Source organism: Peromyscus leucopus, chromosome 8b (assembly GCF_004664715.2).
Source record: "Peromyscus leucopus breed LL Stock chromosome 8b, UCI_PerLeu_2.1, whole genome shotgun sequence".
NCBI classification, from domain to species: Eukaryota; Metazoa; Chordata; class Mammalia; order Rodentia; family Cricetidae; genus Peromyscus; species Peromyscus leucopus.
In genome coordinates, this window is record NC_051086.1 from 51673796 (window position 1) to 51700179 (window position 26384).

The 26384-nt window shown below is 48.0% G+C and overlaps 1 protein-coding gene across 9 annotated transcripts in view; it reads left to right on the forward strand.

Annotated features, from left to right (window-relative positions):
- Positions 1-26384, forward strand: part of Myh10 (myosin heavy chain 10) — a 167021-nt gene that overhangs the window by 111042 nt on the left and 29595 nt on the right. For 5 of the 9 annotated variants that reach the window (XM_028869400.2, XM_028869395.2, XM_028869396.2 and 2 more), the window contains 12 exons: positions 276-428; positions 4588-4761; positions 8305-8478; positions 9040-9154; positions 12668-12730; positions 20389-20582; positions 20686-20807; positions 22139-22208; positions 22427-22587; positions 22910-23018; positions 23107-23238; positions 24467-24673. In XM_028869400.2, coding sequence (XP_028725233.1) covers positions 276-428; positions 4588-4761; positions 8305-8478; positions 9040-9154; positions 12668-12730; positions 20389-20582; positions 20686-20807; positions 22139-22208; positions 22427-22587; positions 22910-23018; positions 23107-23238; positions 24467-24673 — 1674 coding nt within the window. The remainder of the gene's footprint in view (positions 1-275; positions 429-4587; positions 4762-8304; positions 8479-9039; positions 9155-12667; positions 12731-20388; positions 20583-20685; positions 20808-22138; positions 22209-22426; positions 22588-22909; positions 23019-23106; positions 23239-24466; positions 24674-26384) is intronic. The other 4 variants (XM_028869397.2, XM_028869402.2, XM_028869403.1 and 1 more) reach the window with 1 other exon arrangement.

Sequence of the window (26384 nt, forward strand, 5' to 3'; positions counted from 1 at the left end):
CCCAGGGGCAACTGACAAGAAACCAGGCTGATGGGAGATGCTGTTGCCTCGGGCTCTAAAGCCAGGGGGAGGGCCTTGCCCATTCCCTAAAGTAATTAGCCACAGTTCTCCTTGAGTGTGCTAATGCCTCTGTTGGTATGTCACAGTGAGATAGAATTCAGCAGTAAATGCCATTTGAAGTGTTTGGGTTCTGTGTAGCATTGGATGCCATATTACAGCTACAATGTTTTGTTGAGACCGCCTCCTGGATAAAGGTTGATATTATCTAATTACAGGCAGACTTTGCAGTGGAAGCGTTGGCAAAGGCTACCTATGAGCGGCTGTTCCGCTGGCTCGTTCACCGCATCAATAAAGCGCTGGATAGGACCAAACGCCAGGGAGCGTCTTTCATTGGAATCCTGGATATTGCTGGTTTTGAAATTTTTGAGGTATTCCTCACCTCCCTCCCTTTTGCTCTTTTTTTGTTTGTTTGTTTACTCTCCTAACAAACGTTACGATTTGCTTATGTGTGCAGTTTAGTGCCAGGCAGTCAGTAATCAGCAGGTCCATTCCTTGCTCTTTGATTAGAGCCGAACAGCAGACAGCAAATAACCACTCAGTTCACAGAGTGAAAGTGCTGGAGACAGAGAGCTGGGGCGGCACCTTGAGGCCGCAAGCTCGGGGAGAGCTGAGTGGTGATGGGCATGTTGTGTGTGTGAGGTCACGGTGGGAATGCTGAGCACGCTACCCGGGGCCTGGAGATTGCTGCGGGAGTGTTCTGCAGTTAGATATCCCTGAAGGACAAGAAGCCGCCAGCTCAGGAAGCCTTCCTTTCTGGGCGGAGAGTCCCGTGGTTCTGTATTTATCAAAGGTTAGAAGTCGCTGGAAAGCTGCTGTGTCTAGACAGAGTTGGCCAAAGGAAGAGTGGGCCAGAGATGTAAAAGTAGAGCCACCCTGAGGAGGCCAGGGTGATGGACCAGAGTGAAGGTGGCCAGATGCGGTGGGTCCAAGAAGAGCAATTTGAGAGGAGTACATGGCAAGATGATGGCCTGTGTCCTGTGAAAACAGTGTGATGATGGGTTTTAATTCCGCATCATCGACCAAACACCACCAACACAGCAAAGGGTTCTGGGCACACACTGCTGTGAGTTTTCAGAGACTCTCCACAGCTGTGGGCTGCCGACCGCTGACAGACCATGTAGAAGGTGTGACTTTTAGATCGTTGCTGCTGTGATATGAGTGTCACTTTGGCCACCGTTGGGTACTGAACTGTCCTGTTTGAAAATGCTGTCCAACCTCCTAAAAACTGGATCGCTGTGGAAAGCAGCTTTCTCCATTCAGTTTGCAACACTACTGTGTGAGTTCTTAGTACAAATGACGTGTAAATAACCTGAGAAATAGCTCTCAAACTTGCCCAAAGAGGAAGCTCTTTATTTCTTAAGAATCTGAGACCCTTTGGAAAGGATACCATAGTTGGCGGATTGGTAGAGCTGTGGAGAATAGATAATCAGTGACAATGCACATCCTCTTACCTGGATGTTCCCACTCAGTTTCTTTTAAACTCTTGAGCTTCCTAAAACAGGATGCCATGTGTCAGTGTACCGAGTTTCCTATTGTACCAGTCTACTTACAGCTACCACGTCTTTCAGAGTGCCTGTAACTGAGATACCTCAACAAAACCCTGTGGAGTTGCTCATTCACTAGACACCACACCTCTCAGGATTAGGTGGGCATCATGAGAGACACAGTGGCTAACCAAAACAAAATTCCATCCCCATATGAAGCTTACTGTTCTGATTGCTGTACTTTAAAACGTATAATTATGTTGATTTAATAAGAATTTACATTCTAGGGTTGGCCAGGTAGCATTTCATCAGAAAGGCCACATTCCCAAAGGAGCGCCATTATTGGAAAGCATACAGGTCCTCTCACCTAGAGATTATCCCTTAATTTCTTACTTTGGAAGCTCTTCCTAGAGGCACTGGGTTGTATAATGGATGTTAGAGATTGGCTCTTGCAATTGCAATTAATGGGATTTAGTGTATGTCAACTGTCTAAAAAATTTGGAGACCATCTCCTCCCTGTGCTGAGGCCTAAGATCTGGTAGGCTGTAACAGTTATGTCTTCAGGATATTGTTACTGAACAGTGGGCTAAAACCTCTCATACAGGACTAAGACAGCACCACATTTACCAAACAGATCATGTCTACTATTTGGTGTTGCTTGCTAATAATTTTCTCTAATGTTTGCTTATATCATTGAAAGTTAAAAATATTATATTCACAGTGAATATAATAAATACAAATAAATAAAAAATGAGGTGGTTTTATGTACTGATAAAAATAAAAGAGAAAAGAATTAGATTATGCACCTTTATGAGTGCACAGACTATTTCTAGAAGGGTCATGAGAAATGAATGATCAGCTGATTGTAGAAAGTGCAAGTTGGACTGAAATGAAGCTCTTTGTACATCTAAAATTAGTGTCATGCATTATTAATTTTAAAACCAGGCGTGGTAGCACACACTTTTTATCCCAGCACTTGGGAGGCAGAGGCAGGTGGATCTCTGTGAGTTGGAGATCAGTCTGGTCTACAGTGTGAGTTCCAGGACAGCCAGTACTACACAGAGAAAACTGGCCTCAAAAACAAACAAACAAACAAACAAAAAATAATAATTTTTAAAAATAATAAAAAATATAGGCTGAGTGTATTAGTACACATACCTTTAATTCCAGTACTCAGGGGCAGAGGATCTCTGAGTTCAAGGTCTATAGCCAGGGCTACATAGAGTCTTACCAAAAGATAAATAAAAAAATAAAACCCAACCAGGTCTCAACTTGGGGATCTACCTGAGTGGTAGAGTGCGTGCATGCTTACACCTTGGGCTCAAATACTGCAACCAGAATTACTTTAAAACACAGTTGTGGTCTGGAGAAGTGGTTCAGTGGTTAACAATGCTTGCCGCTCTTCCAGAAGACCGGGGTTCAGTTCTCAGCACTCACATCAGGCAGCATTCAGCTGCCTGTAACTCCAGCTCCAGGGGATCTGAGGCCCTCTTCTGGCCTCTGTGAGCACCTGCACACCCATGCCACACATACATACACAGATACAAAGATTTTAATAAAATCTTTAAAATTGGGCTGGAGAGATGGCTCAGAGGTTAAGAACACTGGCTGTTCTTCCAGAGGTCCTGAGTTCAATTCCCAGCAACCACATGGTGGCTCCCAACCATCTGTAACAAGATCTGGTGCCCTCTTCTGGCCTGCAGGGACACATGCAAACAGAACACTGTATACATAATAAGTAAATAAATCTTTAAAAAAAATATCTTTAAAATATAGCTGGTAGTGTAAATATAGATATTCATTATTTTTAGACTCTATTGCATGTAATTGAATACAATAGCATGTCATAAACCCAGAGGCAAAGCAAATCCATTTATATGGACAGGAACAAACCTAACACTTAGACAAGTATTAATGTAGCTTGTCTTTATGAGACTTAGTAATACACAGTGTTGGAAGACAAGCAGTGTGCCCTCCCCGTGTGTCCTTATTCTAAACAGCGAACCGCCATCCCGGGCTGCAGGATGCTATTCCATGGAGATTGACTGAACCTCTAATTTAAAGTCACTTTTTATAACTAAAGAGGTTATTTATGGGTACAGTCTATTCGTGTGAACAACATGGAATTAGAATATGGGTTGTACTTACGGGATGGGTAAATTATGAAAATGACATGTCTTAATTAATCTATCCACTCAACCGAACAGTAAGACAAGGGGGCACAGCATCAGGGCAATGGCAGTAATGAATGAAGGCTGCTCAGATACACTTCAGACACTCAGCTACACAGCAGGGCAGTGTCACGTGGGATATTGGCTGAGGTCAGGCACCTGGCACCCAGAGAACCTTCATAGAAAAGTGAGGAGGTTTGTATGTCCAGCTCAGGCTGTGCTCCCAGTGACAATTCATTAGCTGATTCTTTTTTTTCTTTTTGGTTTTTTCAAGACAGGGTTTCTCCGTGTAGCTTTGGTGCCTGTCCTAAATCTCGGTCTGTAGACCAGGCTGGCCTCGAACTCACAGAGATCCGCCTGCCTCTGCCTCCCGAGTGCTGGGATTAAAGGCGTACGCCACCACCGCCTGGCCGTTAGTTGATTCTTAATCGTCTTTGACATCACTGTGGAGTCTGCTGCATCAGTGGAGAGGAGACTGGGACACAGTCAGTGCTATCTGAGGCTCCCTTCAGCTCACAGGCCCACAAGCTCACACAGGCTGTCTCAAGGCCCTGTGGTGTTGATCTTCCCAACACCCCCAACCCTCCACCCCCCACCCACACCCACACCCACACTTCTATTTCATTCATGTTTTTATTTCTGGTCCTTAATCATTCATTAGTAAGAACTGAGGGGAGACAGAGTGAGAGCCAGACTGAGAGAGAGAGCCCGGCCTCAGTGTAGCATTAGCGTTCAACAGGATCACGAACAGCAAACTTTAAAAGTGGAATTGTTGATGCCTCATAAATAGTTTGGAATGAGCTTTTGGGGTCACCCGATGACTAAGTTTCCTTGTCTTCCCTCCCATGACTGGACGATGACGCCATCTTTAGCTGAACTCCTTCGAGCAGCTGTGCATCAACTACACCAACGAGAAGCTGCAGCAGCTGTTCAACCACACCATGTTCATCCTGGAGCAGGAGGAGTACCAGCGCGAGGGCATCGAGTGGAACTTCATCGACTTCGGCCTCGACCTGCAGCCCTGCATCGACCTCATCGAGAGACCCGTGAGTGCTTCCGCCCGCCTGCTGCCGGTTCTGTTGGAGCAAGGCCTTTGATTCCCTTCTGGCATAACCTGAGACAGGCTAGGAAAATGACAGTCTGTGGGAACGCAGTCTGTGTCTAAGCAAGTGTTCTTGCGGTCAGGGCCTTGCTTAGGTCTCCTTACATGTGGCTTTGGCCGCCCCGTCCTTGTGTTCACGCTTATCCTGGTGTTGGGTGATGTGCTGTGGTCCTCACAGGCCTCAGACCAATCTGGTAGTGGCAGGTGTGGGCCTCTCAAAGGACGTGTAGGGCTCCACTGGGTACGCTTCCCTCCTAGGTAATGCAGGGACAGTACAGGGACGCTTAGCTGAGGACAAGTTGTGTCACATAAATTCAGTTTCTAAATATTTGAATTTAAGCTTGCCCTTTGGTAAGTACTTTTTATTGTGACAGTTTTTTGTTTTCTGAAGTATGCTGGCAGGGCATTCTTCTGGCAGATACATGTTTGAGGACAGTCTTAGCATCAGAATTTATTTATTTATTTTGTTATGTTCTCGTTGACTTGGGTCTCTCCTGCCTGGCAGTTAGCTTTGGAGCAGTAAGGTATTAACTTCACTTATTTTAATTTGGTTATCGGCCAAAACATGGGAAAAAGTAAGCATGATTAAACAGTGACATCACTTTGTTGTTCTGTGGTGTTGGGTCCACTCCACAGCCTCCTCAGTGGGGTCCACGCGTCACAGACCTTCCTACCCATTTAGCAACAGCTAATGTGTTGCTGCTACAGCTCAGAGGCCTCGCCTGGCCTCTTTTCTTGCCACACAGCCTTTGGTTATCGCCAGTCTAGGTGTTTAAAGGTGGTAAAGGTTCAGCGTCTGTAGACCTTGAATGGTCCAGCTGTCAGGAAGAAAAGGAGCCCAGGAAACAGTCACCCCAATTAGTGTGGTAGTTCTACCTAACACGTTATAAATTTCAGTTTAAGGACTATGGCAGAAAACTTTATTTGGCTGGCACAAAAGAAATCATTTTACCGTTCCAAGCACCACAGCTGTGTATTAACGCAGAAAGTCTTGGATTACCTTGGCCGTGAGGGGAGCTGCTTCTAGGTGCCTTGAAACACCAGTTAGAGTAGCGTTCCTCTCCAGAGACATTTCAGTCTTATGGATTAGCTCACAGCAAATAGTAAGTCAGCAGAAAGGGTTTGCTCTTTATGTGTTCAGTTATCTTTACAGATGTATTACTATGACTATTGTTGGATGAGGACAGGAATTTAAAGACTCTTCAGTGTGTCCTAGAAACACAGGGCGAGGGAGCTAGGGGCTTGCTCACAGGAGAGCCTCGGGCATGGCAATGCTCCTCCAGGTCCCAGGCTTGAGGCCAAAGAACAGATCATAGAGGGAGCTCACAGCTTTGCCTGGCATGGGCCGTGCATGATCGAGAAAAGTCAGAGCCTCAGCAGACCGACAGTGAACAGGACAGTCACCCTCAGCAGCCCGACAGGGACACAGGAGAGTCACCCACAGCAGACCGACAGTGAACAGGAGAGTCACCCTCAGCAGACCGACAGGGACACAGGACAGTCACCCTCAGCAGACTGACAGGGACACAGTCTTCCCAGAAGCAGATGCTGTGAAGGGAGTGAGAGAATATTTTAGGGCAGATCTGTTGACAGAACTCAGAGGGTAAACAACATTGAAAGTGGCATGTTAGAAAGCACTGGCCTGGGTAGGTGCAGGGTCACAGTAACTAGATATGCCTAGGCGCTCACCAGCAGGAGGAGGGGAGTCCCTTCCCACTTCCCTCCCCTCTCTGCCTCCTCCCTGCCCTCTTCTGGCCCCCATGGGCACCTGCATGCATGTGCTCAGACTCATAACAAATGATAAATCTAAAACAAAAAAGAATTTAGGGATGTTTTCATTCAAGGGGATTGGAAATTGAAAATTATAGTAAAAGACGGATGCTTCTGTGGCCTTAATATTGGTGTAGTGCTTCGCTTCTCCGAACCCCGACAGTAGCCCCAGCTGCCTGCCCCGGAATCCTGGCTCACTAGCCCCAACTGTGCGCACCTTGTGATCCTGGCTCAGTAACCTTAACTGTTTGCCGCTATGATCCTGGCTCAGGAGCCCTCACTGCCTGACACTATGACCATGGCTCCTCCAGGGGTAACAGTCTTGGGTAATATGGACTCTTGCCCTCTTGAACTGATCAGAAACCCTGAAAGTTCTTTGAGAAGGAGCCTGTTGTAAGGGTCTCACTGTAGAAGGATTCCCATGTCCTATGCACTTTATAGACCAGTCAGCTGGTGCCTGTGCCTGCCTGTCTGTCATCACCTTGCTTTATTTGTACTTGACTATAAACTACTCGCCTTTCAAATAGTATTTGCATGTACAGCTGGCTCTTCACCCGATAAATACGTGAAAACATGGATTCTAAAGTTTTGTACCTGTTTATAAGGATGATGCAGAATGTGAGTTCTGTGCTGGCCATGCTGGGGCTGCAGCAGTAGATGGTGGCCCAGAAGCACTGCCAAGTAGAGCGCTGCTGTCTATTAAGATGGAATTCACGTACTTCAGGCGACCTGCTGAGGCTCAATCAGTGGGTTTGTGCCCTCTCATAGCACTGGCTGACCAGCACAACCAACTCTACGTTTTCATAACCTCACCCCGCTAAAATCCTCATCCCCATTAGCAGACACACACACACACACACACACACACACACACACACACACACACACACCCAGCATGTTACCGCCGATATCTTTTCTGTCGCTGGATCTGCCAAGGCCTTTTAAAGTGACTGAGTGACTGGTGACTTACGTTGTCACCTCTCATAATTCACCAGTCACTCTCCTGCGGCTGTGATAGAACAAGGCAACTTAAAAAGGAAGAGTTTATTTGGGCTTATGGTTCCCGGGGGATAAGAGTCCCACTGTGGTAGCAAGAACAGCTTGAGAGTGAACTTGGAATGGTGTATGACTTTGAAACCTCAAGTGCTTCCTCCAACAAGGCCAAGCCTCCCCGAACAGCACCACTACCCGGGGACTGATAATTCAAATGCCAGAGTCTGGGGACATTTTCATTCAGACAGCCACACGGTGCTGTACTTAGTAATAGCTTTAGGTGTTTTCCCAGTAAGAAATGATACCACTTAATTACTTAATCAAAAACTGAAACTGCTGAGCATGGAAAGCGTCTGAGGTAGCTGGTTAGTTTTGAGTGTTGCAGTGTATCCATCCGGACAGCTGTTGACATAAAATACTCACTTTCCTCCCTCGGCTCCTTTCTGACGGCTGTATTTGATGCCTCTGTGGAATACCTACCTGTAATTAGTTTACTTACAATGTACATATTTCAGGGCGTATTCGGTTACTTCTCCATTTCTACATGGATCATCGCAGTTTATGATCATGTTTGAATTACTAGTTGGTTATGGCTTGGACATACTTTCCACTCTAGAGATTGGTTTTTTCAGAGCTCTTCCTCAAGCTAATGGTTTTAGCAGTAAGCTGTCGCCCCCATGGTGCCAACGTCAACTTTGTCGTCCCTACTGCCTTTCGTTATCAGGCCAATCCTCCTGGTGTGCTGGCCCTCCTGGATGAAGAGTGCTGGTTCCCTAAAGCCACCGATAAGACTTTTGTCGAAAAACTGGTTCAGGAGCAAGGTTCCCACTCCAAGTTTCAGAAGCCACGGCAGCTGAAAGACAGAGCTGACTTCTGCATTATCCACTATGCAGGGAAGGTGAGAGCCCTCAGGCCGAACAGCTGGATTAACGTGCTGCCTGGCGGGCCGTGGGGAGGGCGCAGCAGGTAAAGCGCTGGTTGCACAAGCGTGGGGCCCGAGTTCAGATCTTCAGCACCCACGTAAGAGTCAGGCGTGATGGAATGCACCTGTAACCCCAGGGCTGGGAGGCGTGGTGGAGAAATGGGTCCCTAGGGTTCGCTGCCCAGCCAGGTGAGCTGAAGCGGCATGCTATAGGATCAGTGGGAGACTGCTCAAAGTGTCAGATAGAGAGTGAGTGGACCTGGGTTCCACATGGGCATACTTACACCCCACAAAAAGAGAGAAAGAACCTCTGGGCATGGTGGTGCACACCTTTAATCCCAGTACTTTTTGTGGAATAAGGTGGTGATGAACGTGAAGGCATTTTTAAATATATTATTATAGATACCTGGCCATGGAGACAGTCTGGTTTAGGGATTGTTTAGTAGTGAGTTTTTGATGAAGACTTAAGGTGGTAATTATTGTCGTGTTGGATTTTGTGTTCTCCATTTCATCCCACTTGGCTTTGGTGTGGGACAGGTGGACTATAAGGCAGATGAATGGCTGATGAAGAACATGGACCCTCTGAATGACAACGTGGCCACCCTCCTGCACCAGTCATCCGACAGATTCGTGGCTGAGCTTTGGAAGGATGGTGAGAATGAGCTCATGTTTTAGTTAAGCTTGGCCTGAATCTTCTGTAGTTAAGGTTTACTATGGTTCTCTCACATATATGTGTGTTTGTATATATCCATATGTTTTTATTACTTTAAAATCTTTCCCTAGAGCAGGGCTGCCGTTATCAGAAGTTGCCCATTTTATGAATACTTGGATTAAGAAATGTAGACACCTGTCCCCTTAGTCAGGTGCTGTGAAGAGTGTGGAAGCGTTATACATTCAGAGCCACAAAAGCTACAGGATCTCTCGGCCGCCCCAGTGACAGTTAAGGCTGTGACCTAAAGGCACAGGCACAGACAACTCCAGATCCTCTCCTGGTGCTGGCCCACGTCTAGCAGGCTTCCATCATGCACATGTGCACGCGCAGACACACACAGTTGCTAGTGAGTCCACACCTGGATAGCCTGCGTACAGTTCGGTTGCCTGTTTTCATGACTCTTCACAGTCCTTTTCTGTGTAGAAACCCAGTGATTTCTGATTTCTGGTGACATTTACCACAGGCTAGATTTTTTTACTAGGATACAAAATACTTGTATTTCTTTAGACCCAGTAGGAACACACCCCTAGAGTGTGGCGGTCAGCCACCCTTCATCCTGGTGATGTCCCTGTTCCTCGGTGGGCCTCAGGTGACCACCACTGACTCAGTAACTGACTCACTTCTGCTTTCTTGAGAACATCCCAAGGTGTGTTAGGCCAGCCATCTTCTCAGAGGTAGAGAGAGAGAAACACGAGAGACAGGGAAGGATTTGGGCAATTAAGGCAAAGGAAAGCGATAGGGAAGAGGGATGGAGAGACTATCTTCAGGGGACAGCGACCGTGTGAAGGGCAGTCTACCCATGAATGACCATGTGTGCCAGGCCGGGCAAGAATACGAGGGAGCTTCCAGGGCGGGGCATAGCATTTGCGTGCATGCCTGGGCCCCGGGAAGTGATGGGCCTGAGCCTGTACGAGAGGAGCCCTAACAGAAGGCCGGCCTCCTGCAAGTGCGCTGCGTCCCTTACAATGCCCTGCTTAGTCCAGAATGCTGTCTGAGTACACAGCAGAGGATGTCGGGCCTTGCTCAGCCCACAGTTTCAGAGTGGGGCTGTTCTGGACTGTGATGTGTTAAATCTTATCACCGGGGGATCTGAGAAGCCGAATAGGAAGCAGGAGAAAGGACCAGGCTCAGGTCACTCCAGGCCCGGGTGAAGAGTTGGCAGTGTGGCTATGGAAAGTCTCCCAGAGGAGTGGCATGTCGTATTGGCCGTCATAAATATTTGCCTGCCCCAGGGGGTAGGTCATACTCAGGCCCTCCTCCTCCTAGGTCAAAGAACAAGTTAGGATTGGCTTGGAGCAGGAAAGCGGCGGGTAGGGTGCTCTGGTGTGGGAACAGCCAGCGCTCGGGAGTCCATTCTGGCTGGATAGTAAGGCTGGGCAGCAGGGTCAGGAAGCAGGAAGCGAGGCTGGGGTGATGTTTGAGGCCAGACTCAACCCTAGTGGCCTGACCCAGATGGAGGGATGCTTAGAATTCATTGAATAAAGGGCATCTCCATAGGGTTGCCCAGTCTATATGTAGATAAGGTGGGTTGTTTCCTAGGTAGATGGGGTGAAACCCCCTGGAAGTGAGGGGGGCAGGAGGTGACAGGGAAGGGGCAGAGAAGCCCTACGAAGGCCCCAGAGCCTGAGGAAGAGAAACTAAGCACTGGGCTCACACACACTCTGGTAGCATGACCTCCCTTTGGCCTCCTGTCTCCTTTCTGTACCCAAACTGTCCTGTGAGCCCCTGGCTGAGTGCTTAACCTGCGTACACAGCCGCACGGATACTCCACTGAGCGCCTAAGAGATGATCTGAAAGCGTGAGAGATCCGTACCCTGCCCCGAACAAGCCTCTCATGCAGTGAGGAGCCTGGGCAGACTGGGTTTGTCCTTGTCTTTTCTCCCGGCTCCCTGGGCTTGCTCCATCCACCCTTGTTGAGTCAGATACTGGAGAGGGTCAGGTTTTAGAATCCAAGATTCGGTGGGTAAGGTTGAGGGGGGTGGCCTGAGTGATGAGTGCACAAGGGGACACAGACGATGGATCTTAGCTGGGGCCATGTGTAGAGAATCCTCACCTCTATCTTTCCGAGCGCTGGCACACAGGCTTTCCAACCCTGTTCCTCTGTGTTGAGTCTGACCACGCGGCTGCCCTATATGCTCAGCCATTTTCAGCCCTTGCCCTGCTACAGATGGGCTCGAGGGCAGGGGCCACTCTCGGCAGAACAGGGTGAGAAGTCTTCTCTACCCCAAGTTTGGTTTGGCTCTGCTGGCTTCTGCTCTAGAGTGACCCAGTGTTGGCTCACTGGACAGTGTCACTCTTGGCTGGAAGTCCTGTTGCCCACCAGCGTAGGTGACAGGTGGTTAGATCTGAGACAAGAGACCTCAGAGGCCACATGCTGCTGCACAGCAGAATACAGGCAGAGAGGCAGGCCCAGGCTTTGCCAGGCTTGAGGACTGTGCTTCACACACTAGGTCAGTGGCAGGTTCAGAAGTTAGATGAGGGAGCCAAAGTAGAGACTCGTCTCTGTCCCTCAAGATGGAGAGATCTTTTGGGCTAAGAGGAACTTTTTCCTTAGGAAAAAATGGCCCTGGTGAAACATATAATTTTTTCCCTTTCATGCTGCTGGAATGCAAAAACAGGAAATGAGGGGTTGACCACAAATGGGGAATATACAATGTGTGCATACAGCTTGCCTAAGGTGGCACAAGTCCCTTGAGCTGAAGACATTTTGTGTTAAAATCCAGTTCGCCCGAGAGTTTCACGCAGTTTTCTCAAGGCCAAACCAAAAGGAATAAAAGTATTGATGGCAGCCCTGCCCTAGAGATTCATAGTGCTCTGCTTTTATTCAAAGCTGTTGTTTGGGGATCTTTCAACCAGCTCCATAGGAATTCATGCCCTTGCTCATTCCTTATGCATATAAACAGCAACAACTAAAGCTTGTATTGTTGTGTGCGGTGCCTCCTAGGGCATTTTCATGAGGAATGGCGTGATCAAAACATTACAATTAGTTTGGCATTTGCTACAGCAGAACTCACGTAGTTAACCAATCTTTTAGAAGTTTGTATTTGAAGTGAATTATGTTTCCAAAATCTGTACTGGAAATTCTAACAGTAAAAGCCACCGCCTTCTCATTTCTGCCAGCACTCTGGTTTAACCGCAGTCTTGCCCGCATTTACTGATTGCAAGACAGGTTAATTAGTGCCGCATTAGTCTTAAATATTGTCAATATGGCATGATGCTCACACCTGGAGTTGGGAATGTGCTCTTTTGATTCAGCTTAAATTTATTATAGAAAGAACTTTATCCAAATGCACAGATTCTCGAAACAGTAATTGTTGCTTAGGATCTGCCCCGGACTGGCTACCTTAGTAGCCCCATTTCAGAGTTTACTTGTGATGTCAAATGTCTCTCACACTAACCGAAGTGTTTGTGTATCTGCTCTTCTGTTCTGTTTTCACTGTTTCTCTGCTTTAGAGATTCAGAATATTCAGAGAGCTTCTTTCTATGACAGTGTTTCTGGTCTTCATGAGCCGCCAGGTGAATGTATACAGCCTGCAGGGCCTCCAAAACAGAAGGGTTTTAAGGCCACAGGAGAAGTGGTGGGGGTGGGGGCTGGCAGGGTGGCCTGGGAGGTGGGGTTGGTTTGGGGGTTTCTGTTCGTTTTGCTCATAGGCCCTGCATGAACGTCCCATTTCATGCTCTGTTTCCTTATACTTCAAGGCAACTGTTTGAGTGCATAAATAATTGAGTCGCTACTGCCTACACATCGCTTCTTATTTACGCATAGCACTTAGAGTGTCGCATAGTAAAAGGTATGTCGTTCACTACCTTTTCCAATCGTGCCATTTTGATACACACCTCTCTAAGCGAATTGTTAGGAACTGACCTGCTAGGTGGCCTCTCTTTTATCCCTGAATCACCCTTTAAGTTTTCAACTCTTAAGGAATTCTAAGAAGGCAGTTTCTCTCTTTAAGCTATTACATTTTGTGAACAAATACTTGTGTTTACCTCGGGATTGTTGGTCTCATTGTTCTTTTGGTTTGGACTTGGGATGTTATCTGGCTGCTGGCCTTTCCTTTTGAACTAGAGGCGATGAACCTGTCTGTAAGGCTTGATGTGTTCATTTTGAGACTGAGACCCAGTGGAATGTTCTTAGAACTACTCTTCGCTCTTAAAATTAAGCTCCAAATGTTTAGATTTTGTATTCTGTATCCTTAACCCTATTTTCAGGTATATATCCTAGAAGTAACCAGAGGGCTCCCAAAAGCCCAGGATAATATGAAACTGACCTGGTCTTCCAATTTTTTAATGAAACTGTAAAGTAGCAATATTTGAAGGTAAAGTCAGTTTCATCCTCTAAAGTGTATGAATTTGGAACATGAGAATGCTAAAGTCTAACCCCATCTCAGAAGTTACTTTGCAAAATGTTACAGGGCTGTGCTGTTTGATCCATGTCAAGATTCTTGCCCTCGGGTCGAGCTGGCAGACTGTGGGGGAGGCCAAGTGCAAGCGTGGAGTGGGAGCACAGACTGGGATATGACAGGGCAGCCCACAGCAAGAACGCCTCAGAAATCTGCAAGCAGAATCCTTTAGCCCAGCTGTCTGTGGCCCTGGGGAGCCCCGAGGATGCTGGGGGAGGCAAGGAAGCAGTTTTTCAGATTTGTTTGGTCTATGACTTCTGCTCTGTCAAAGGTTGGCATTTTGGACAAGGCTGAGGCAGAAGGATCACCTGTTTGAGGTCAGCATGGGCTGTAGAGTGAAACCTGGTCTCAAAACAATAGAAAGATTAGCAATAACTGTTGTGGACAGCTCCCAAAGCAAAGTGCCATCTCATTTCCCCAGCACCTGGCCTTGGGAAACACACCATGGAAAGATAGAGGAAGTTGCTAGAGTGAGTTGCAACCCCACACACCGGTCTCCACATGCAGCTTGACCAAACCCTGCTCCTGTGAGATTGATCTTTCAGGTGCACAGACCAGGCATCTGTTTGAACTGGCAGGATCCAGTAGAGAGCCCCTCTTCTATGTATTCATGTCAGTAACAAGCAGCTAGCCCATCCCATCCCCACCATAGCACCAAAGACTGGCTCTGGCTCTCCTGTGCTGTGACATGGCTTTTGGTGAGCTCCTCAGCTGACCTGACATCTCAAAGGTCTCAAACTCTTCTCTCAGAATCCACCCACCCATCCACCGTGGGTATGTGTAGTCCTTGAACTTGTGAATATTCTACAGCAAAGTCTTTCTCTCCTCAAAACCTGTTTCTGGGTCTACGAGACTCCAGGGGAAGAGGAGGGTTTGAAGATGACAGTTGGAGATGCTGTATTGTCGGGGTTTCCTGGAGGACAGTGACAGAGTTCCTGGGACTGATTGTGGATGGCTGTGACGTGCTGACCTGTAAGGAACACTGGCAGCCCGGCAAGCTGATGTGTTGTGCGTCCAAGTGTGTTTGTGACCAAGGGCTTCCCAGACCCCGCCTCAAAACCAAAACCAAACCAAATCTAGTCATAATATTGAGGAAATAAGTTTTCAAGCTTTCAGGGATAAAAATGATCCTAGGGTAAAGAGATGTCGAAAAGCACCAAAAATCAGACAGGAAGAAAGAAAGACTGGAGAGAGAGAGAGAGAGGATCCCTGTCATAAACATGTGGGTCCCGCAGGCATCCGCCATAGCCTCAAGGAATGATCTCTCTGTGCATAATGTGGAAGTCCAGATTTCTGAAGACAAAGCAGGTATGGAGGATGCAAGCCCACTGAGCCAGCAGAGAACAGTACCTCAGAGTCAGTGATGGCAGGACGACTGCTCAGTGCTTCTGGACTTGAGGTCGGATTCGAACCATCTGCCCTGGCACTGAACTGTCCTGACATGTCCTTTACGTACAGCACCATTTAGGTTTGGAGCCCCATGGGTACTAGATTGCAACCAGCAGGCCTGGAAAGGTACCAGGAGAGAAAAAAATAACAAAATGTGGGAAGTGCCGTGAAGTGGGTTTTAACTGCTGGCGACTCCCTGCCACCTCCCAGCCTCCAGAGAAGCCGTCCTGTGCAGCTCTTAACTTGACCTGAGAGTCAGATTTACCTTAAATTTGGGGGGAAAGCTTTACTTTAGCTGTGTTTAAACCCTGACCCTGAGGATCTTCTGACTCACTCCAGAAGCAGTCTTGTCCCTGTCCAGTAAGGTGGAAAAAGAACCCGGAAGCATGGTGCATATTGTAGCCCCGCACTGGGTGGGCAGCAGCAGAAGGGATCACAAGGCCAGCCTGAGCTACACAGTGAGACCTCTCACAACACTTTTTAAGGAGCAGTAGTGGACGCTCCAGTTAGAAAAGGAAGCAGGAATGACCACTGAACCTGCAGATCCATCCAGTGACCAGAGTACCTGTTCTAAGTATCATCTTAGGGTTTGGAATTCAGGGCTGTCCCAAGTCTGTGCTTAGTGACATTATCATCATTTTCAGTGAGTGGACTTTGTTGTTGTTGAACATACCCCTTGGTACTTTTTTATCTTGAGTTTTACCACCAGTTGAAAAGCTCAAGGAGAAACATCATGTAGGCACTGCGTCTGGGGTGACTGATATCTGACAAGGACACCGGGCTGTCAGGGTCAGCAGGGGCATGGCAAGTACCCTAGCTTTTTTGTTCGTTGGTTTTTCTCCAGACAGGGTTTCTCTGTGTAGCCATAACTGTCTTGGAACTCGCTCTGTAGACCAGGCTGGCCTCGAACTCACAGAGGTCTGCATGCCTCTGCCTCCCAAGTGCTGGGACTAGAGGCGTGCATCACCACCGCCCGGCATGCCCTAGTTCTTGATGTTCAGGAATGTGCATGTTGCTCTGGCTGCGGCTGCTTTAATTATGAAAAACAACTGTCTATTTTCTTGTTTTGTTTTGTTTTTAATCAAATCCACATTAGCTCGGAGTGTCCCCGGGTTTAGCTGATAGGCAGTCAAGGAGGACCACCAGTATCAGCATAAACCCTAGACCCAAGCTGACGGGGAGGCAGCCTGTGAGAGGCTTCCGAAGTGGGTGTGAGGGGAAGGGTGAGCCTGCCAGGTCAGTTCACCATAGTGCTTTTTCCTCAATCACATGATCTTAGCCACCTCGCGGCCTCCTGGAATTTTCCTAAAATGTCTACCTCTGCTAAAATTATTCTAACAGATTGGCTCTAAGCACCAATTCTGTACTGGTTGTGAATCTGTAATTGCTGTGTAGATATTGTAAATATGTGTGATTGGATGTCTCTGGGAACTCAGAGCAGTTAAATATTCAATTGCTGAAAAGATTGCAGGACCCTGAGGCTTGCCTCACACCTGCTGGAGGCCCTTGCCAGGAGAATAGAGTCTGTATGCTTAGCCATCCTGCCTGGCTTTTCAAATGGATGGTGAATAGGTTTCCTCACTCTTCTGACTTACATTAGCTACAACACACTTCAAATTCTTCAAAAAGCTTAGTAAGTACCAATACTTTTGCAGATTTTTGAAAAAGACATTGAAAACATCTTGTTCCTCCTCATCTCCTAGGTGGTTCTCCACAGGAAGGGCCAGTTAAGAATCCTGGCCCTAGACAGCATCACCCTTTGTAGGAACTGGTGATGGCAGTTTTATGGTGAGATAAATGACCTGCCATTTTCTGTAATTATGAATATAAAACCCATCTAGTTCTGACTGTTGAAGTTTTATAGGATAATAAAGTGTAGGACAAAACACTTGCAGTTGTTTGCACCTTCTAGGGAACCCATGATGGATCCAAGTGCCCCCCACCAGCCCTAGCTGGGCTTGGCGAAGGAGGGCACTGCCCGCTGTAGCTTGCTGGCGCTGGCTCTTGTGTCTGAATTGTAGTTTTCTGTCTTTCTCTCCTTCTGTTCTCATTGTTTGCACAAGAAAAGACCCTTCTAAAGAGAAATGTATCTGAGACGTGGTTTTTAATGAAATCATACATTTAGGGATGTGTTCCAGGTCATTTAATGACTTTCCTAAAAGTGTTTGTCTATTACCCACAAGCTAGTTTCTCTCAGGGGTGGAATCCAACCCTGAATTTAAATGGTAAATTTTAAAAATCAAACAGCCTGAGAGTCTGAAGCATTCATTTTTGGTAAACCTGAATAATTTTAAAGAGCAATCCAAAGCTATTAAATTTGAAATCAGGCTGGTGGCGACAGTACTTTTGATCATTGGCATTGTGAGCTGGACCCTGTGGCGTGCAGAATTATAGACCCACCCCACTACTAGCCTGCCGAAAAGCTATTGTAATTGGATCCTTGGAAAGTAAACATGGCACCATCTCTCTTTTGTAGTAGTGATGATTTGTTCTTTAGGTAATCCTTCTTTTCCACCAGCAGCTGTTTATTAAATAGCTACCAGGTCCCTGCAGCATGCTCTGGCCTGTAACAGTCATCCTGGCCAGCGGTCAGAGTGACCGTGGGACAGCTCCCGAGCCCCTGAGGGTGTGAGGTGCTGGGGACATGTCCTCCTTAGAAAGCTGAGTCAAGCAGAGAAGATGCACAGATCAGTGGAAGGTGTTTTCTCGGGAACTTTTCTCTGCGATTCAAAGGTCAGAGGAGGGAACAGCCTGCTTTGCCTTGTGGGCATTGTGGAGACAAGAGTCAAAGTTCTCTGAGGAAGTTAAGGAACGAAGAATTACAAGTGTCAGGGAGTTGGCCGTGTGACCAGCAGGGGAGAGCAGGGAGAAAGGATGGACCGGTCCTTGTCCCCTGGAGGTTGCGAGTCTGGCTGGCTGGAATGCAGGCTTGTGTGGGAAAGCGTGCCCGCAGTGAGACTTGTGTGGACAATCCCGGTTTGCCTCGGTTGTTCCAACCTCTCCTTTTAGCAGCGTTCAGCCTGTCCTCGGCACCTCACCTCCACTTCAGTGGCTATAGGCATACCACTTACAGAGTTTAGGTCCTTCCCACCCAGTCACAATCCCACTGCTCTCCCATCCGACCCAGGAGCTCACCCTCCAGGCACTCAGTTGCTCAAGCCGGAATTCTAGGAGCTGTCCTTGACACATCTCCTTTTCAAATTGAATTAATTATGCAAGCAAAGTGTCCTGCCACCCGAATGTGCCTCGACTCTCCTCTGTGACATCTGTCACTCATTCAGACTGCCCTCATCCCCGGAGCCTCGATCTTCACGATGGCCCTGCTCACTGTCTCCTGGGCACGCCCTCCCTGCCCCGAACTTGTTCACCCCGTCTCATCCTTAGTTTTCACGTACTAAATGGCAGTGCCCAGACAGGGATCTCTGATCTGCACTTCTCTCTCAGCATATCGATGTTTCTGTCGCTGCATTTCCCACTTGGTGACTTAAATACATTTCAAACTATGCTCTGTTCTCTCACTAACACATGAATTATGAGTGTTAGGAACAGATGTGACCAGATGCATGAGTCCAGATGCAGTACTGTAAAAGCAGGCATGATGGGCATCTCACACGAGTTTGTAGAAGACAGAGAGAGGCACCTTCGTGATGTCCAGATGGGAGAAAACACACGGTTCTGGGGATCGGGTGCTGGGTCGTCAGGCATATGGAGTTTAAAGTCGTAAGTGAAATCACTTGGCTCAGAGCATGGCTGGAGACAGGAAGAAGGCTGACATCTGTGCTCCTTTCTTGCCATATCCTAGAAGGATTTCACATGAGTTTAGATCCCTAGAGAGTGCTAAGATGGACAGCATAAGTGAAGAAGTCATCTTGGATCACAAGGCAGAAAGAGCTAGAGAGAGGGGGGGGGTCACTGGAGAAGCTGGGAGTGGGAGTAGGCAGGGTCATTAAAGCCGGAAGTGAAGAGAGTTTAGGAATCTGCTGTGATGGCCGGCAGGTAAACATCTGGGGTCAAAGAAAACAGGCGCAGGGCAGCATCCGTTGCCTTCACAATCTGGGCAATACTGGGTAGGACAGGAAGAGTGGACCAGAAGCTCACGTCCCAGTTGGCCATTTGAATGCCGGGAAGATGGTGGAGGAAGGTGACAGTGGCAAACATGTCAACTCCAGAAAGAAGCCGGCCTCTGGTGACGCCGAACGAGAAGGGGTTAACAGGAAGTTGATGGAGGCGTACAGTTTACAGGCCGGAAGGGCCGGTTGGTGCCAGGGGAAGGGAGGGAGGTTGAGGCACAGAGAAGAGTGAGTCCTCAGTGGTAGATGGTGGGTGAACTCCAGGGCACCAGCACAAGGAGTCACTGATTCTGGCTTTGAAGTCTGGCGTTGGAGGGGCCTGGGAACCACACAGGCTCTTCTCACCCACCCTCCAGCCTCCATCCCAGACCTGCCTCAAGGGTACTTTACCCCGGACCAGGAGCTCCTCTTCCGTAGGAACCTCACTGGAAGTCAAGACTCAACTGAGATCTTGTACATAGAGCCCCTACCCAGGGCCAGGTCCCCACAAAGAAATGCGGTGGCTGTCAGAGTTGAGGAGAGTATTAATAATGACAGGTCACTTCCTATTCTGATTTCTCATCAAATGTTCGAGAAAGCACACAGCCTCTTCTGCAGCAGACATGCTAGTGGCTGGCTCTCTTACACCCTCGTGAGAAGGATCTGTTGTGTAGATCTGTAGAAACACCGTCCGCTTTAATCATCTGGGAATGTCTGAGGAGGCTCAGTCAGCGGTTTTCAGAGGGGTCCTTCCGGTTTGTGGTTGTGTTACTTGCCCTTTGAGGAGACACACAGCGCTCAAAATTAAAGTGAGGTAGTCTGTCTTCCTGCGTTTGTCCTCAGGTTCAGATGGCTTTCTTACTGAAAATGTGCTGGCTCAGGATAACTGGTCCCTGGACCCTAAGCATATCTACAGAGTGGATCTGTACGGTCACTAGCTTTCTGAGTAGATGACGAGCCATTTCTTCTTGTGAGACCTCTCCCCGCGTCAGTCTGTGTATCAATAATGCCAGCCAGAGATCCTTCCATTTGCCTAGTAATGGCAGATCTCACAGGCAGGACCTGAGCAGACAGGGGGTCCCTGAGCCTAGCGCAGGGGAAGGCACGTGCCCCCAGGGTGGTAGGTGGCATTTGTGGAAGCACTGCGGAATCCTGCCGTATCAGTGTGTGGCTGTTAGCTCCTCGGCTTGTGCAGTGTCTGAATGTGCTGACTGCCTTTCCTCGACGGCACCTCTCACCATCTGTTCACAAAGCTTGTGCTGCTGCACTATCACTGTCTCTCCTTCCCCCTCGGTCACCACTGGGTCACAGCTGTCCTCTCCTCTCCTCTCCCCAGTGGACCGAATTGTAGGTCTGGATCAAGTCACTGGTATGACCGAGACAGCTTTTGGCTCTGCGTATAAAACCAAGAAAGGCATGTTCCGGACAGTCGGGCAGCTCTACAAAGAGTCTCTCACCAAGCTGATGGCCACTCTCCGGAACACCAACCCCAACTTCGTCCGCTGCATCATTCCGAATCACGAGAAGCGGGTATGGGGGGGGGGCGGGGCAGAGCGAGCGCAGGCTGGGGTTCTGAGTTGACCAGGGCCAGGCTCCTGAGGTGAAACCGGAAAACTGTTGTTTGCTCTCGTAGGCTGGAAAACTGGACCCGCATCTCGTGCTCGATCAGCTTCGCTGTAACGGTGTCCTGGAAGGCATCAGGATCTGCCGCCAGGGCTTCCCCAACCGGATAGTGTTCCAGGAATTCAGACAGAGGTATCGCTAACTTTATCTATTTTGTCTGAGTCCAAACTACCTTAGCCTGAATGAAAATGCTGATACGAGGAGGAAGGTTTTCCTGTGTTCCCTGCAGCGGGAAGGTCCTGAGTGTCCTACTGTACAGAACGGCCTCTTCTCGGCACCGAGACAGGCTCCATCTTCAGAGCCTGGAAGTTAGCTAGGAGACGAGCAGCTGGAAACTTAACTGTTGTTCGTTCAGACATGTCTACTTGAAATTTAATATGTATTTTAATATAACAGGTATTGTAAGGACAGATGAGTAGTGTGTGTTAAAATACAAATAAAATAAAAAGAAGTTTAAAATACTCCAGTAATGATTTCTGACAGTATTTTGGGATGGTTCCATCTTTCTTCAGTAAATGAATCTGTATATATAAATGTTTCCAGTATATGTTTGTACACACAATGACAGACCTTTAAGAATAATAGAAAAGTGGATAGATTAGAAAATGATTAAGGTAAAAACTGAAGGGAAGAAATTGATTGGTATGCAGTGGCAATTGGTACAGACACGGTGGGAAATGCTTTGGGAAGCGATTTTCTAAAGTTGTTAACTCAGCTGCTTTTTTTCCTTTTTCTTCTGGAGACCAGATTTCAAACTATGCCCATTGTTGATCCATAAAATAATTAGGGACTTCCAGGTCAAAAAAGGGTCCCCATGGCCTTAGTGTCACCATCCATCCATGTTCCCGGCCCCACCCCTATCCCAGAAGAATCAACTCAAGAGGCTGTTGCGGTCCTGGGTGTCTTCGGGAAATGATGTCAGGACCCCACTGTCTGGTAGTCACTTTTTATTGCTAGGAAAAGAAGACATAAATGGCATCCGGGGTACCAAGTTATAATGGCCGCCTTCCTGCTGCAGAGTTTTTCTAACTGAAGTGTGACTATTTACAATGAGGTGCTGCATTTTAAGCCCAGAACTCAGTGGCCTTAAGTACACCTATACCAATGCCCTGCTGAATGTCACCCTGTTGTCTTCTGGGGTTCCGCATAGAAGTTCGTGGATTGCTCTTGAAGCCTTTTCTATTATCTGATAAATGCTTACAAGCTGCCTGGCTGAAAGTACAAAGAGCCAAATCCTCTCATCTTAAAGATGTGGACATTTTATGGGAAATGAAGAAAAACGCCAGGTTTTCAATACCAGCTTTGATTCTTCTCTGCTGGACCCCTAAACCTATGCTTTGATCTGAGAGAATCAACCTTGCTTTTACTCCAGCTTCTAAGTAGGAACAGGACCTGCAGGCCTGGGGTTATCACTGGCCCATGTCTTGATCTGCTCTGTCATTATTTCTGCCTTCTTTCTCCAGATACGAGATCCTAACTCCCAATGCCATTCCTAAAGGATTCATGGATGGCAAACAGGCCTGTGAGCGGATGGTAAGATTTTGTTGTTGTTGTTGTTTTTGGGTCTTTGAGACAGGGTCTCTATTGTATATCCCTATCTGTCCTGGAACTCAAAGAGATATGCCTGCCTCTGCCTCCCAGATGGTGGGATTAAAGGTGTGTGCCATTACACCTGGATTCTTTGTTGTTGTTGTTGTTGTTGTTATTATTACTTTCCTATAGCAAAAATAAACAAGATCTTTCTCTCTTAGATCCGGGCTTTAGAACTGGACCCAAACCTGTATAGAATTGGACAGAGCAAGATATTTTTCCGAGCTGGAGTTTTGGCGCACTTAGAAGAAGAAAGAGATTTAAAAATCACTGATATCATTATCTTTTTCCAAGCTGTATGCAGAGGCTACCTAGCCAGAAAGTAAGTGGGCTCGTGAATCCAGCACCTCTGAAGCATATTCTTGGGCTGGGCATTGTGTTAGTGCCCATGATGCAAGAGGGCATGAGATTGACAGGCTCTACCCTTGCGGAAGGTGCATTCCCATGGGAGCAGCATCTGGGTGAACAGCTGTACATCCTAGACAACACACAGTCACCAGGAAAACACACAGAGCCAAGAAGAGAAACAAACGGGTTGGAGTTCCGCTTTGGCCGAGGTCCTGGGGAAGCCATCCCTGAGGGCCGGCTGCCTAGGGCGGCCTTCCATGAGCACCTGTGAAGGCGTTTTCCTTTCTGTTCTTCAGGGCCTTTGCCAAGAAGCAGCAGCAGCTGAGTGCCTTAAAGGTGCTGCAGCGGAACTGCGCGGCCTACCTGAAGCTGCGGCATTGGCAGTGGTGGCGTGTCTTCACCAAGGTGGGCTGGGCTGAGCTCTTCCTCCTGCAGACTTGGGGCAGCAGGCCTGCGCCAGAGCGGGAGTGATGAGCTGTTCAACTTGTCACAGGTGAAGCCCCTCCTTCAAGTCACCCGTCAGGAGGAAGAACTCCAGGCCAAAGACGAGGAGCTGCTGAAGGTGAAAGAGAAGCAGACGAAGGTGGAAGGGGAGCTGGAGGAGATGGAGAGGAAGCACCAGCAGGTGTGTGCCCCCTCCGCACCCCGGTGTCCTGACCTAGTGCGACCGCTGCCCGTGGACAGCAGCTCGCACATCCGTTATAAACAGCCACGCCCACCACATTTCACTCATTTTCAGAGTGTTTGTGTTTTCACTAGAGTTCACAGCGACACTGGGACTTATGTCTAGATTTGTGTGAGTTAAAATCCACCGCACCTTTCCTTTCTCGTTCTTTGCACACACAGTAGGTCACGCTGGCTGTGACGCCCGTGGCTGACCCTGCGTGAGAGGGGCTCCCCCTGCTGCCTCCTCGTGTCTGCTTGTGAGGGAAAGAGAAGGTGAAGGCATGGGGCCAGGGGCCAGGCCCACTCTGCTTCTCGGCAACCCTGAGGCGGTGCCCCTCTGTGGGCGCTTGGAAAAGTAAAGCCAAGGAGCGTTGATGAGTGACAGAACAGCATCGGCGTGGGAGGCCGAGAATATTCACTTGATATATGGCAGGCGTTGCTAGTTCCCAAGAACCTGGTTGTTGTTTTATTTTTAGTGTTTGGTTTAGTTTTCAGTAGAGTCTCACTCTGTAGCCCAGGCTGGCCTCAAGCTCACGGCAGCCTCTTGCTTCAGCCTTCCAAGTGCTGGGATTACAGGCATGAGCCACCAAACTGGAACCTTTTTAACCCTTCAATAGTCCTCTCTTCTTTATCTGTCCCTTCCAACTTAATAGACAAACTATAATTCTTAAAGTGGTAAGAACTTATTTGTTTGTTTGGTTGGTTTTTGGTTTTTCAAATTTCTCTGTGTAGCTTTGAAGGCTTTCCTGGAACTCACTCTGTAGACCAGGCTGACCTCCAACTCACAGAGATCCTCCTGCCTCTGCTTGCCAAGTGCTGGGATTAAAGGCATGCGCCACCACTGCCTGGCAAACTTAGTATTTATTATTCAAGATAACTTAGGGCAACAGAAACAACCAAAAATATTTTTGTGTAGTTTACTTTATACATATACACACAAGACACACTTGAAATTTTGTCAGATGTTTGTTTGTTTGGAGGCAAGGTCTCTCTGTGTAGCCTTGGCTGGCTTGGAACTTTCTGTGTAGACCAGGCTATCCTGGAACTCACAGATCCTGTTGCTGTGTCCCATATTTTTGACATGCTGTGTCTGAGGCAGCGGGCACTGACTGGGAAGTCTCGGGGAGTCTCTGTGGTGGGTGCACTCTGGCTGAGCCCTGGCCCCGGCCCCTGTGTTGTTCTTCCAGCTGCTGGAAGAGAAGAACATCCTCGCAGAGCAGCTACAGGCTGAGACCGAGCTCTTTGCTGAAGCGGAAGAGATGAGAGCGAGACTCGCCGCCAAAAAGCAGGAGCTGGAGGAGATCCTCCATGACCTGGAGTCCAGGGTGGAGGAGGAGGAAGAGAGAAACCAGATCCTCCAGAATGAGAAGAAGAAGATGCAAGCTCACATTCAGGTGCCGGGAGCTCTTAGAACTGACTGTCCTTGGGTCTGGGGAGCAGGTGGGTTCTTATCTACGGAGAACAGGTCACGTGTACCAATCCTTCATCTGGACCACAGGCTTAACAAGGTTTCTGCAAACATGGGTTTATTATTTCAAGTAGGAATTCTTTGTCTTCTAACGTGGCGTCTTGCAATGTGGAGACACAAAGGCAGAAACCAACCAGGGTCCGGAGCATTCCTTAGATCTTAGGTGGCCCTTCATATTGTCAGTTCTTACACTCGTTCCAGTGGTTACGCGGGCCTCTCCTAACTGCGGTCGTTCATGAGAAATGCGTGGCACTGATGGAGAACTATTAGCCCTGCCCTGGGGCCTTGAAATACAAGCTCTGGTCACAGAGCACAGCTCCCCACATGGTTGAACACCCAGACAGATGGCACAGTGGGTGTCCTGTCTGTGCCCGGGCACACACACATCTCCCTTTTTCCTTGTTCCACCACCGCCACCCTGATCACATCCCTTCGGTCTCTGGTGTCCGCGCCTGCCACCACTGTTGAGAAGCCAGCCCCGAACTCAGGCAGGAACATTTCTCCCTTAGCGTTCTTACTGCATAGCTCATCTTTGCAATGCACAGCAATCAGATGTTTATCAGAACGACTAAACACTGGACTGAATCAGCCAGATCCATCCCTCTTCAAGACAATTTTCAAATAGTCCGTAAGTCAGTGGAGTACCACAAAAGCTGTACAAGTGCAGGGTCTTTAACACTGTTAATCTAAGATTTTATGTCACAGTAAATGAGTTCACAAACAGGGTGTTGTCAGACCTTAGCAGTCCTGTTCAGATGTGAGATACAGTGTGCTTATTTCCATTGGTATTCATAATCCATTAACAAAGAGAGTTACAGGAAGTGTATCCAATCAAAACTACATAGACCCTAGCGTTTTGTTAAATCTTAGTTCGGGGCTGGGGCACAGATGCCACACTATTATATGGAGCTCAGAGGTGACTTTGTGGGGTCAGCTCTTCTACCTTCCCTGGGTGCTGGGGACTGAGGCCAGGTCAGGAGGAGACTGTGGGGTCATGGCCAGGCTTGTGTGGCCAGTGCCTTCACCTGTGGAGCGTCTCACCGGCCTTGTAGCCTGTATTTTTACTACAGACTTTTGCATTTGTGTGTGTGCCCATGCCACCCAGGGCAGAGGACAGCTTGTAGGAGCTGAGCCTTCCTTCCCCTCCACCATGTGGGTCCAGGAGTCCGCAGGCTGGCAGGGGATCCTTTCCCCGCTGATCCGTCTGACTGCCCCTCGCCCTGTTGATGGGTTTGGTTTTTGGCATTAAATTTTACACTAATTTTAACCACTTCCTAAGAAGTGCTTGCATTTCTTTATCCAAAGGCTCATGTTTCTTTATTTAAAGCACAGCTAGGTCCTTGTACAAGCAGTTAGCTTCCCGGTTTGTTTTTCATGATGTAAGTAAGGTTCGTGTTCTCCTAAATAGACACAGGCTTCTGCATCCGTGTTTTAACTTACCTGGACATCCGTTCCAGTGCAGTCTAAAATTATTTATGGCATTATGAAATTATGAGGTATAGAAGTTTTTTGTTCTTTGTTTTTCTCTCTTGTAGGGTGTCAGAGATTCCAAATCGACTACATGGCCCCGAGACCCCCATTTTGACCCCTTGCACTGTTTTGTTTTTCTCTGCCTCTGAGACTTTGGGCGATTTCTG